Source organism: Oncorhynchus nerka, linkage group LG6 (assembly GCF_034236695.1).
Source record: "Oncorhynchus nerka isolate Pitt River linkage group LG6, Oner_Uvic_2.0, whole genome shotgun sequence".
In the NCBI taxonomy this organism is placed as follows: Eukaryota; Metazoa; Chordata; class Actinopteri; order Salmoniformes; family Salmonidae; genus Oncorhynchus; species Oncorhynchus nerka.
In genome coordinates this window covers 48,481,186-48,494,215 of record NC_088401.1, presented here as the reverse complement: position 1 = coordinate 48,494,215, position 13,030 = coordinate 48,481,186, and the positions used below count along the sequence as shown (strand labels likewise).

Sequence of the window (13,030 nt, the reverse complement as noted above, 5' to 3'; positions counted from 1 at the left end):
AACGTATACTATACAACTGTAACTGTATTGTAATAAGTCAGGGCTATAGGGTAAGTGTTCCAGTCACCTGTGAGAATGTGGTGTATCCTGTCTGCCACCAAGTCTGTGTCCTCCATACTGAAGCACATGGGAGGTTTAAACTTGACAATGTTCTCCCAGGGGCCGTCTGTACTGACACAGGTATACTCTTCTTTCAGTCTGGAAAGGGAGACGAGACCAAAGGATATTTCTGCTTAAAGGTTCTCTATTAAAAAATAATGCAAAGATTTATACCAAAATAAGAATAGTGATAACTCTTCACCGAATTGTGACTGCAGCAAACACTGACACTGATATGTTTGCAAAGTTGTTGCTTCCTAAGGCCATGTCGCAGTAAATTACCAGTCCGACTACTCATCTGAAAACATCACCCTGCAGCTGGAAGACCCAGAAATGGCTCCTCACACACCCAAAGCCTGTTTGCACCTCATCTGCCACAAACACTCCCCCTGCAGAGGGCCCATATCAGAGAAATACCAACACTCACTGTCGCATGTCAACGATAAAAGCAATAGCTTTTACGATCACAATGGCCTCAATCTTCACTCAAATGAGGTTCTGGCTCTTTATCCTTTTCTTCACCGATAAGAAAATGGTAAAGTATATATAATAGGGCACTAATATTGTATGCTCAGAGGCAGTACCTACTCTGCTGCTTTAGTTGAGTACCCCTTGGGCAAGAGTTTTGGCCTCCAGCACTGGGTGACAACTCAGTGAAAAAAATATATATATTTAGAGAAAAAATCTACTGAGACATGCATGTGAAAAGGAAGCGGAACAGTAGTTTTTGTGTGATGTGAGAAACCTTACTGGTCAAGCGCAATGTCTTCATGTTTGGTGTACTGGTGGGCAAGTGTAGTGCTATATCATTGGCCTCTGAACTGTTGGAGACATATTACATTCTTAAGCGAATGTCATTGGAGCTGTGCTTCAGGAGGAAGTCATAGGTTGTAAGACATGGTGTAGAAAACAGCTTGTCGGGCAGAGTGGCAGCGAGGTCGGCGGCATACTGAATGATATTGTCATGAAGGAAGTGCAAATTGACATTCAGAAGCTCCATCTGCGTTGTGGCTGCTTGTGTGATGCTGGGATGACAGTGACCCACTCTAGGTGCAACAACAATCCAACGTTGTCAAAGTTTCATTACATACACTCACCACTAGGAGGTACTATCATGTCGATTATGTTGTATTACTAATGTTCAAAGGGCTTTGAACTGTGTCCTTTGCTCTCTCAAAATATTATTTGAATACAACATATTTATCAAGCCATGCACGAGCTGCACAGTGACGTGAGCCTACCAGATGGGCTAAATTAATTTTATGCTCGTTTTGAGGCAAGCAACACTGAAGCGTGCATGAGAACCCCAGCAGTTCCAGACGACTGTGACCACACTCCGTAGCTGATGTAAGATCTTTACAGGTCAACATTGACAAGTCCACGGGGCCAGACGTATTACCAGAACAGGTAACCAGAGCATGCGCGGACCAACTGGCAAGTGTCTTCACTGACATTTTCAATCTCCCTGACCAAGTATGTAATATATTTTCAAGCAGACCATCATTGTCTCTGTGCCCAAGAACGCCAAGATAACCTGCCTAAATGACTACCGCCCCGTAGAATTCACGTCTGTACCCATGAAGTGCTTTGAAAGGCTGGTCATGGCTCACATCCACACCATCATCCCGGAAACCCTAGATCCACTCCAATTCGCATACTGCCCCTACAGATCCACAGATGACAAAGTCTCTTTCACTCCAAACTGCCCTTTCCCACTGGGACAAAAGGAACACCTATGTGAGAATGCTGTTCATGCTCATCACTAAGCTAAGGACCCTGGGACTAAACACCTCTCTCTGCAACTGGATCCTGGACTGCCTGATGGGCCGGGCCGTCTCCAGGTTGTGTGGGTAGGTAACACATCTGCCTCGCTGATCCTCAATACGGTGGTCCCTCAGGGGTGGTGCTTTATACCTGTACTCCCTGTTCACCCACTACTGCGTGGCCAAGCATGACTCCAACACCATCATTAATTTTGCTGATGACACAATGGTGGTAAGCCTGATCACCGACAAGGATGAGAGCCTACAAGGAGGTCAGAGACCTGGCAGTATGGTGCCAGGACAACAACCTCTCCCTCAACATGAGAAAGACAAAGGAACTGATCGTGGACTACAGAAAAAGGAGGACCGAACATACCCCCATTCACATCGACGTGGGTTGTGAGCTTCAAGTTCCTTGGTGTCCACATCACCAGCAAACTATCATGGTCCAAACACACCAACACAAGTCGTGAAGAGGGCACAGCTGCACCATCGAGAGCATCCTGACCGGTTGTATCACCGCCTGATATGGCAACTGCTCAGCATCCGACTGGAAGATGCTACAGAGGGTAGTGCGTATGGCCCAGTACATCACTGGGGCCAAGCTTCCTGTCATCCAGGACCACTGACACCGCCTAGTATAAAGGAAGGCCCATAAAATTGTCAAACTCTAGCCACCCAAGTCATAGCCTGTTTTTTTCTGCTACCGCATGGCAATCGGTACCCGAGAGCCACGTCCTAGCATGAGGTTGTAAGTAACAACATTTCCCAGGACATAGACATATCTGATCTTGGCAGAAATCTTAAATTCTTGTTAATCTAACTGCACTGTCCAATTTACAGTAGCTATATTACAGTGAACGAATACCATGCTATTGTTTGAGGAGAGTGCACAGTTATGAACCTAAAGTTATTAATAAACCAATTAGGCACATTTGGGCAATCTTGATACAGAAATGCAATGGGTCTTTGGATCAGTCTAAAACTTTGCACATACACTGCTGCCACCTAGTGGCCAAAATCTAAATGGCACCTGGGCTGGAATAATACATTATGGCATTTCAAAGATGGTATTTTCTTTTACCAGATCTAAAGTGTTATATTCTCCTACATTCATTTCACATTTCCACAAACTTCAAAGTGTTTCCTTTCAAATAGTATCAAGAATATGCATATCCTTGCTTCAATCCCTAAGCTACAGGCAGTTAGATTTGGATATGTTATTTTAGGCAAAAATTGAAAAGGGTGGATCCTTAAGAGGGTTAACAACTTCTACCCCCAAGCCATAAAACTGCGGAACAATTAAGCAAATGGCTACAGACTTCTTTTTGTACACTACTGCTACTCGCTGTTTATTTTTGCATTGTCACTTTACCCCTACCTACAGTTGAAGTCGGAAGTTTACATACACCTTAGCCAAATACATTTAAACTCAGTTTTTCACAATTCCTGACATTTAATCCTAGTAAAAGTTCCCTGTTTTAGGGCAGTTCGGATCACCACTTTATTTTAAGAATGTGAAATGTCAGAATAATAGTAGTGAGAATTATTTCAGCTTTTATTTCTTTCATCACATTCCCAGTGGGTCAGACGTCTACATACACCCAATTAGTATTTGGTAGCATTGCCTTTATTTTTAAAAAACTTGGATCAAACCCTTACACAAGCTTCCCACAATAAGTTGGGTGAATTTTGGCCCATTCCTCCTGATTTGTTTGTAGGCCTCCTTGCTCGCAAACGCTTTTTCAGTTCTGCCCACAAATTTTCTATAGGATTGTGGTCAGGGCTTTGTGATGGCCACTCCAATACCTTGACTTTGTTGTCCATAAGCCATTTTGCCACAACTTTGGAACTATGCTTGGGGTCATTGTCCATTTGGAAGACCCATTTGTGACCAAGCTTTAACTTCCTGACTGATGTCTTGAGATATTGCTTCAATATATCCACACAATTTCCTCCCACATTATGCCATCTATTTTGAAGTGCACCAGGCCCTCCTGCAGCAAAGCACCCCCACAACATGATGCTGCCACCCCCGTGCTTCATGGTTGGGATGGTTTTCTTTGGCTTGCAAGCCTTCCCGTTTCATCAGACCAGAGGACATTTCTCCAAAAGGTACGATCTTTGTCCCCATGTGCAGTTGCAAACCATAGTCTGGCTTTTTTATGGCGGTTTTAGAGCAGTGGCTTCTTCTTTGCTGAGCGGCCTTTCAGGTTATGTTGATGTAGGACTCATTTTACTGTGGAGATAGATACTTTTGTACCCGTTTCCTCCAGAATCTTCACCAATCCTTTGCTGCTACTCTGTGATTGATTTGCACTTTTCACACCAAAGTACGTTCATCTATAGGAGACAGAACGCATCTCCTTCCTGAGCAGTATGACTGCTGCGTGATCCCATGGTGTTTACACTTGCGTACTATTGTTTGTACAGACGAACATGGTACCTTCAGGCGTTTGGAAATTGCTCCCAAGGATGAACTAGACTTGTGGAGGTCTACAAAAAAAAAATCTTAGGTCTGGGCTGATTTTCTTTTGATTTTCCCATGATGTCAAGCAAAGAGGCACTGAGTTTGAAGGTAGGCCTTGAAATACATGCACAGGTACACCTCCAATAGGCTAATTGACATCATTTGAGTCAATCAGAAGCTTCTAAAGCCATGACACCATTTTCTGGAAGCTGTTTAAAGGCACAATCAATTTAGTGTATGTACACTTCTGACTCACTGGAATTGTGAGTGAAATAATCTGTCTGTAAACAATTGTTGGAAAAATGACTTGTGTCATGCACAAAGTAGATGTCCTAACCGACTTGCCAAAACTATAGTTTGTTAACAAGAAATTTGTGGAGTGGTTGAAAAATGAGTTTTAATGACTCCAACCTAAGTGTATGTAAACTTCCAACTTCAACTGTACATGCAGGCTGGCAGAAACATATTACTCTCGGCTCCGGGTAATGGTACCCGGGCCGAGTCCACTTAAATTTATCCGGCCCGATTAACTTTTTCAGGAGAAAGGCCATTTGAGGCTTTTATTCGGCAGGTGTTGAAATACCAAGGGGGGTAAAGTGATTTTATTTCACCACAAAGTCATGGAATTTGCTTAGTCATTAAAAGTTCAAATTGGTGATAGTCTCTGCGATCCTATAGCTATCAGAGATGATCCCTAATTTTAGAGAATCTCCGATGCTATAAATGCTTTTGGTTTTAATACAGGCTATGGCAGTGTTTTTCGTAGTTACAGTCCACCAAATTGAAAAGTGTATATTCACTTCCATAATATTTGTTCTAGGCAATAAACATACAGGATACCCATACAAAAATGCAGTAAAATGGCAGTACCATGAAATAATGGTTGTTTAATTAATTATATCTGGTAGCTTGCTGTATGTGTTGGCTTCTAATGGTCATTTTTCATTTGTGTTAGCTAATTGCACTGTTTATTGTGCTGCACATTTCCTTCTGTTCAACTGAATTCTGTTTGGAAGTTTTATGACTAACTATTTATTTAATAAATAACACAAGCATGTCTTTTATTTCAATATTTCATTTATTTCATGCTTCAATCCACTAGGGTTTTCAAAACTCTATTTTTATCGCATTTATTTCCATACATAATTTGTCAAAATGTATTGCACCTGAATTTGACCCTGAAAATATTACTATTATATTTTCCCTTAGCTTTTAAGCAATTAACAGAATCCGTGCAGTCATTTAATTTTCATTTCTGTAGCTAAATATGGAGGTAACCATATTAGTTCTAGCTAAAAAAAAGATCTCTGCATGCAGCCTGCTTGCTCGAGCACATTGGTCAACAGCAACAGTTTTTCAAAATGTACACAACTTCTAAAAGTGGTAGTCCCTGTTCTCCTGAATTCTTGTTTTACTTTTGTAAGTAAAATCGGCAGTTTGTTGGGGAAACTAAAGTCAAGGTAAGATTAGCTAGCCAACTAACTAATTCAGCTGGCTAATGCTAGCTCTATGGCTAATCCACTATGGACATGGTACATTTGAATTTCTACCTGTTGAAGCTAGCTAGATAACATTTGAATATCTGAGTTAATGATTGTAACGGGGTGTGTGTGTATATTCTCTGCAGGTGTGTGAGAGAGGAGATCACAATAACTTTAGAAAACATTCATGTCAACGTAGTCATGCTAGCTATGTGTGTGTGTTCAGTGTGAGAGGGAGAGAGATGATTGTGAGGATAATCTATAGAAAATATCATGTCAACATTGTCATGCTAGCTGTGAGTGTGTGTGTGTGTGAGAGATTGTACATGAATACACATACATTGATTGTGTGTGAGACAGTAAGGTAGCCTACTGTAAAATTCTTGAAATGTGTACCTCCCCACACTGGATGTGAAGATTTTTCTTGATTAATCAGAGATCTTTTGTATTTGACAATAGGATACATTTTGCCTATCCCTGCTCCCCCTCAACACTCATTCTAACGTTACACCTCTCAACTGCCCCTTTCAATTCATTCTCCTTTTTTTCAGGAATCTTCTAGCTTGGATGGAGGAAACAAAGGGAGGAGTACAGAATTTATCTAGCCTGCTGACTAAGACATGTAAATAGCCTGTTTTGCTTTCTGTCTATCTATATCTCTTCATCTGTCTGCCTCACTGCCAGGTTGCTGAGGGGCAACATAGTCAATGTACTTGCTAGGCTAACTTAGTGAAGATCTTAGGTAATGGTGACTCATGATTCATCTGTCTTTACAGTTCCTGAAACATGTCAATGACCTGATGCATGGCCTCTACAGCAGTGCTTCGGCACCCACTCAGTTACCAGTGACCTATTTTGGCACATCCCAGTGAAAGGAGAGAGCAGAAGCACCCTTCCTTAAATCTATAGTCATTGACAGTAAGTTGTTGCCAAAATGTTATTTTCTCTTCTGTTTGATACTTTTTTCCCCATATGCATCACGTCTCACAGACTGGATTCCCCAAGAGACATGCTATTCAGCTTCCCATGATTGCCTGATCGTACACACTTAAAAAAAAAAGCAGTGGTATCTAGAACCTAAAATGGTTCATCGGCTGTTCCCATAGGAAAACCCTTTGAATAATCTTTTTTGCTTCTTAGGTTCCATGTAAAACCCTTTCCACAGAGGGTTCTACATGGAACTCAAAATAGTTCTACCTCAAACCAAAAATGGTTATCGTATGGGTGCATTAGAAGTGTAGTGTAAGGAAATCCAATTGAAATAGCACTGCTTCTAATAATAGAAGTTAGTAAAGTAAACCAAATCCTATTTTATCTCGCAAAACTCTCGTCCTAATTGGTGAGTCATGTAAAGTTTCCCCAATTTCTCTCTTGCTCATTCTCTGTTGCTCACTCAAACTCACACATGTGCACAGTTGCAGAGAAGAGGAAGATATTTGCCAATTACACCCATTTCTAACAATGTTTGTTGCAGTAATGATATGATGTACTATTTTTGTCTCTTTATTGCCTGTTTACGCATACTTTAATGGTAGCATTTAGCTTTCTATTTTTAAGACTGCCAAGCTGTCTTCAATGTGGGGGAACCTCTGTACGGGACAATGTCCTCAGGATTATGGAGCAGTGTGTTTATAAAAAGTTTGAATATAACATGTATTAGGATTTTTTAAAACTTGACCATTTAGAGATTAGTTAAACATTTATCTAACTATTTAATTTTGATATCCCCTTTCTTAGAATGTTTCAGATGGATGACCAATTAATTAATGTTCCACTTCAATATGAAGGGACAGAGGAGCAAACATACCATTGCTACCACTTTTAGTAGATTCTGACTGTTAAAGATATTTTACTGTGTGTTACATTTACATTTGAGTTATTTAACAGACTCTCTCTTATCTAGAGTAACTTAGTTAGTGCATTCATCCTAAGATAGCTAGGTGGGACAACTACATCAGACATAAAAAGTCAAATGTTTATCAAAGTAGCTAGCAGTTGAGTCAGAGCTAGAGGAGGGAGGGGTCAAGTGCAAGTGCTGGTTCAGTTGTTTAAAAAAAAAATATTGGGGGAGGAGGGGACCGAGGTGAGGAGGTTTATTTAAGATACTGTTTAAAGAGGTAGGGTTTCAGATGTCTTGGGAAGATTGAGTGTAATCATGGATCCCCCAAAAATCTACCGGGAAAAAAACATCCAAAATAATGTATCTTTCGTCTCTCAGTGTTTCATAAAGGTCCTTTTAATTCGCAAGAGGCTGACTGTATCTCACCGGCGAAAGCATCCGAGCAAACGAAACAGTGCCCCTCTGTCTGAGTATGTGTAGCAAATCTATCTGATGCTGTCTGGTCAGAAAGAGTATGACATTGTTGCAACCCGTAGCATTGAATGCAAAAGAAGCCAGCAAGCATTTGGCCCCCATTGATAAAACATTTTATTAAATAGAGTTAAGCTAAACTGAGTGAGCTCAGCTGTGAATGTTCCCGGCTCACTAAAAAAGGTGTAAAGGGAAGCCAGTTTGGATTTGGCTTCAGACCATTCACATCACAAGCCATACGTCAACATTGTGTTGTCTTCATGGCTAAATTTTCTAAATTAGCCATGGATGGATTTAGACTTCTGCTTTTACTTAATTCTCCGTACTGGCCAATGATTATAACGGATCCAACCATAAATTCATACATTGTGTCCCTGTCCTGAGAGGATGGAAGTTAAACATGTAGCTAGAAGTAGTATGCTAATGTTAACTAGCTGGCCTGGTGTATCATTGCCTATGAAAGGAAGTTAAGCTAGCAAGCAAGTATTTCAACCAGGTAACCTAGGATTCAAAAAAACTAAAAGCGTGTACTGTACGACAGAGTCATAGACTGTTTAGGCAACATGAAAGAGGAGGATGGCATTGGCGTTTCTCTATAAGTAGGTTGAATCAATGTTTTTTTTATTTCTATTTGCAAGCATGCAAATACGCACATACACACAGAAATCAGAACCATGGTCAACCACATATTTACCTTATATTGATTGGACTAAATCGTTTTTGGTTTCTTTTAGTCACTGTATTAGACTAAGCATAGGTGATTTAGATGTTGAAATGGTGCTGGAATACTGGAGGCAGCTCCTGTTTTCTTTGTGACTTGGGGTAACTCTCCATGGTTCTAAATCAATAGTTTAGTAGTCCGAAAATGTAGGACACTTTTTTTTTTTACGTTGCTTGACCATGCTGTAGGTCATGTAACTGTTTGTTACATGCAATATGTTTTGTGGACTTTACCGGAAGGATGTTGCTCTCTGGCTTTGTAGTGAAACAACATGTGGTTGAATTTATTTTGTCAATGTTTCTTCTTATTGTCTCGGCCTTAGGCCTATATATCACGGTGTCAAGGCATATGAACGACTAGGTTACAGAGCAAACCATTTATCACAACACATAGGTTGTAATATGGCTTCCCCATTGACTTTACCCATGCACCGCTACTGTGTTTACAGTTCTGTCATGTCCTGCATGCCCACATTATGCCAATCAATTTATTTTATTTGTATGCTTACAGTAAGTTTCATGAAAAGCCAGAAAAGAAATCAGGAGGTTGGTGTGTTGCAGTACCTCTGGAAAGCCCTTAAATATGCCCCTGACCGCCATGGTGGAAATTCTTCAACTAGTACTTTGGAAATACTTTTAGCCAGCTGAGTCCACAAAGTTTCTTCAGGAATTACCTTTTCTAGTTGTCTTTTAAAATCTCAAATGTATAAAGTTGTAATGCACTGATTCTCTTCACTGCAGATCTGACCCATCGCATGACTCTTGAAGAGGGCCATGAGAATCTCCAGTACCCCATAACAACACTCTTATTAATCATTCATTGCCTTTATATATTCTGTGTCCCTCTATGCATGTAGTCTGTGGGTGAATTATAAAACAATTACTGTATGCAGATATGCAAAAACTTGTGCTTTAGATCTGTTTTTGCCGTTGCTTGATCCATTTTAAATGTAAGAATATTTTGCAGATTAACTTTGCATTTGCAGTTCTTTATGATAGCTACATTAGCAGCGAATTAGGATTTAATTTTGGGGTGGTAAATACAGGCGTCACCTTGTCCTAGAGAGATTTACAGTTTTCAAAACATCACGCCAGGGTAAGCCTACACAAAACACCTTATTTGAAGTGTTTCGGAAATCCCCTATGGGAAAACTTAGTTGCAATGAAATGGATTGCATTCGGAAAGTATTCAGACCCCTAGACTTTTCCACATTTTGTTACTTTACAGCCTTATTCAAAAATGTTTAAAAAATTAAAAATAAAATATCCCTCAATATAAACACAATATCCGATAATGACAAAGCAAAAGCAGGTTTTTATACATTTTTGTAAATGTATAAAAATACAGAAATGAATTCTTGGGTATGACGTGACAAGCTTGGCACACCTGTATTTGGAGATTCTCCCATTCTTCTCTGCAGATCCTCTCAAGCTCTGTCAGGTTAGATGGGGAGCGCCGCTGCACAGCTATTTCCTGGGATGCTTGAATGGGTTTAAGTCCGGGCCACTCAAGGACATTCAGAGACTTGTCCCGAAGCCACTCCTGTGTTGTCTTGGCTGTGTGCTTAGGGTTGTTGTCCTGTTGAAAGGTTAACCTTCGCCCAAGTCTGAGAACCTGCGCCAGAGCGCTCAGGACTTCATCAAATATCTCTCTGTACTTTGCACCATTCAGCTTTCCCTCGATCCTGACTAGTTTCCCAATCCCTACCGCTGAAAAACATCCCCACAGCATGATGCTGCCACCACCTTCACCGTAGGGATGGTGCTCTTTCAGAGTGACTAATGGGTTCTTGGTCACCTCCATGAGGCTAGCTCTAGGAAGAGTCTTGGTGGTTCCAAACTTCTTCCATTTAAGAATGATGGAGGCCACTGTGTTCTTGGGGACCTTCAACGCTGCAGAAATCTCTTCCGCAGATCTGTGCCTCGACACAATCCTGTCTCGGAGCTCTACAGACAATTCCTTTGACCTCAGGGCTTGGTTTTTGCTCTGACATGCACTGTCAACTGTGGGACCTCATAGACAGGTGTGTGTGCATTTCCAAATCATGTCCAATCAATTTAATTTACCACAGGTGGACTCCAAGTGGTAGAAACATCAAGGTTTATTCATGGAAACAGGATGCACATGAGCTCAATTTCGAGTCTCATAGCAAAGGGTATGAATACTTATGTAAAAGTATTTCTGGTTTTAATTTTCTTTAAATGATCAAAATGGGATATTGTATGTAGATGTAGATAAAATAAAGCTGTTACGTAACAAAATGTGGAAAAAGTCAAAGGGTCTGAATACTTTCCGAATGCACTGTATTTCCACAGGGAGGTAAAATGCGAGGAGGATCAAAATTCATATGTACATTGTGTTATAGTACAAATGTATTGCCTTTCTGTTGCATATGTCACCGTTTCTCTTATCCCTCATGCAGAATCAAAAGCAGTCACTAATTCCACTTCATGAACTGTCACAAACCATTCTTGTGTTGTTAGATCTAGTAGTGTAATCTTAATGATTTAAAAAAAAAAATGTATCCTTAATTGTGGTATGGATCTGTGAGATTGGTTGTGTTGAATACTTCTGCATTCCTTCCCTTGTCTTCCTCCAAGATGACTCCAGTTCGTCTGTAAAGCGAAAGATGCAAGTTCTAGGACCGTATCCACAAAACGCCACAAAGTAGGAATGCCAATATTGGATCAGTGTAGCCTTTTTGTTTTTGTTCTTTAAAAAAAATGTTTTACTCCTTTTTCTCCCCAATTTCGTGGTATCCAATTGTTAGTAGCTACTATCTTGTCTCATCGCTACAACTCCAGTACGGGCTCGGGAGAGACAAAGATTGTAAGTCATGCGTCCTCGTATACACAACCCAACCAAGCCGCACTGCTTCTTAACACAGCGAGCATCCAACCCGGAAGGCAGCCGCACCAATGTGTCGGAGGAAACACCGTGCACCTGGCAACCTTGGTTTGCGTGCCTTGTGCCCGGCCTGCCACAGGGAGTTGCTGGTGCGCGATGAGACAAGGATATCTCTACCGGCCAAACCCTCCCTAAACCGGACGACGCTAGGCCAATTGTGCGTCGCCCCATGGACCTCCCGGTCACAGCCGGTGACGACAGAGCCTGGGCGCGAACCCAGAGTCTCTGGTGGCACAGCTGGCGCTGCAGTACAGTGCCCTTAACTATTGCGCCTAGATAAGCACTTCTCCTCTGACATTTGTAGATACGGGCCTCAATGCTCTGCCCTATGAAATCCAATGTCTGAGAAATGCACTTTTAACGGTTAGTGAAATCTCCTGGAGGAGTACATCACACTATCAACAACACTACCTCTGACTCTTGATTGTGACCAATTCTTACTGTCTGATGCAATTAAATCTTTCTACAGGTTTGTACAAACCTTAAATCTCCACTGTCCAGTTTTTGATGACTGCGCTCCATGTCTGAAAAGGAAAAGTAGAATTGTCAACAGGTCCCTACACACCTGCTTAGGTGGTGTGTAGTATGGATCTGTTAAGACTTGTGTAATTGCCATTGGCCCAGTTCAGAAGTCGGCAGATATACGAATCGGGTCGGTGCAGGCTCCCTGAACCTTCAGTTCCGCAAACACTGCAGTGGTAGAGTCTAAGTTGGGTTAAAAAGACTGGGTATTCTTGTCTCCTTAAAGGAAAAATCCACCCAAAATCACTCATTCTTTTAATTTACAGTGTTAAATATCACTGTGAGAACAATGTTTTTTGTGAACAAATGTTTCATTTTGGCGTTATAATAAGGTTGGCAGCAACATGGAAAATTGTTGTGGAAATCTTTTGCAGCTCCAGTCGACTACAAAATCCACAACGCAATGCTTTCTATGGGCTAGCTGGCTAGCTAGCTACATAGCAAACATAGCTACCCACAGTACCAAAGACAATATCAGCATGTAAAGTAGCTAGTTCGCTGTAAAATCGACTAAACTGCACTATTAATTTAGGAGTCTACAATTTCACCATGTTCAACCTGCAGATTGTTGTGCCTCACGGTGGCGCAGCGGTCTGAGGCACTGCATCTCAAACTAGAGGTGTCACTACAGACCCAGGTTCGATTCCAGGCTGTATCACAATCGGCCATGATTGGGAGTCCCATAGGGCGGCGCACAATTGGCCCAGCGTCGTTAACTGACTTGCATAGTTAAAGGTGAAATAAAAAAACAGAGTG

General features: G+C 41.3%; 1 protein-coding gene across 4 annotated transcripts in view; it reads right to left on the bottom strand.

Annotated features, from left to right (window-relative positions):
* The window catches only part of phykpl (5-phosphohydroxy-L-lysine phospho-lyase), a 41,694-nt gene that overhangs the window by 18,355 nt on the left and 10,309 nt on the right, over positions 1 to 13,030 (bottom strand). For 2 of the 4 annotated variants that reach the window (XM_029661722.2, XM_029661726.2), the window contains exons 12-13: positions 12,234 to 12,276; positions 68 to 198 (exon numbers count right to left, since the gene is read on the bottom strand). In XM_029661722.2, coding sequence (XP_029517582.1) covers positions 68 to 198; positions 12,234 to 12,276 — 174 coding nt within the window. Of the gene's footprint in view, positions 1 to 67; positions 199 to 8,724; positions 11,461 to 12,233; positions 12,277 to 13,030 lie in introns of those variants that run through there. The other 2 variants (XM_029661724.2, XM_029661725.2) reach the window with 2 other exon arrangements.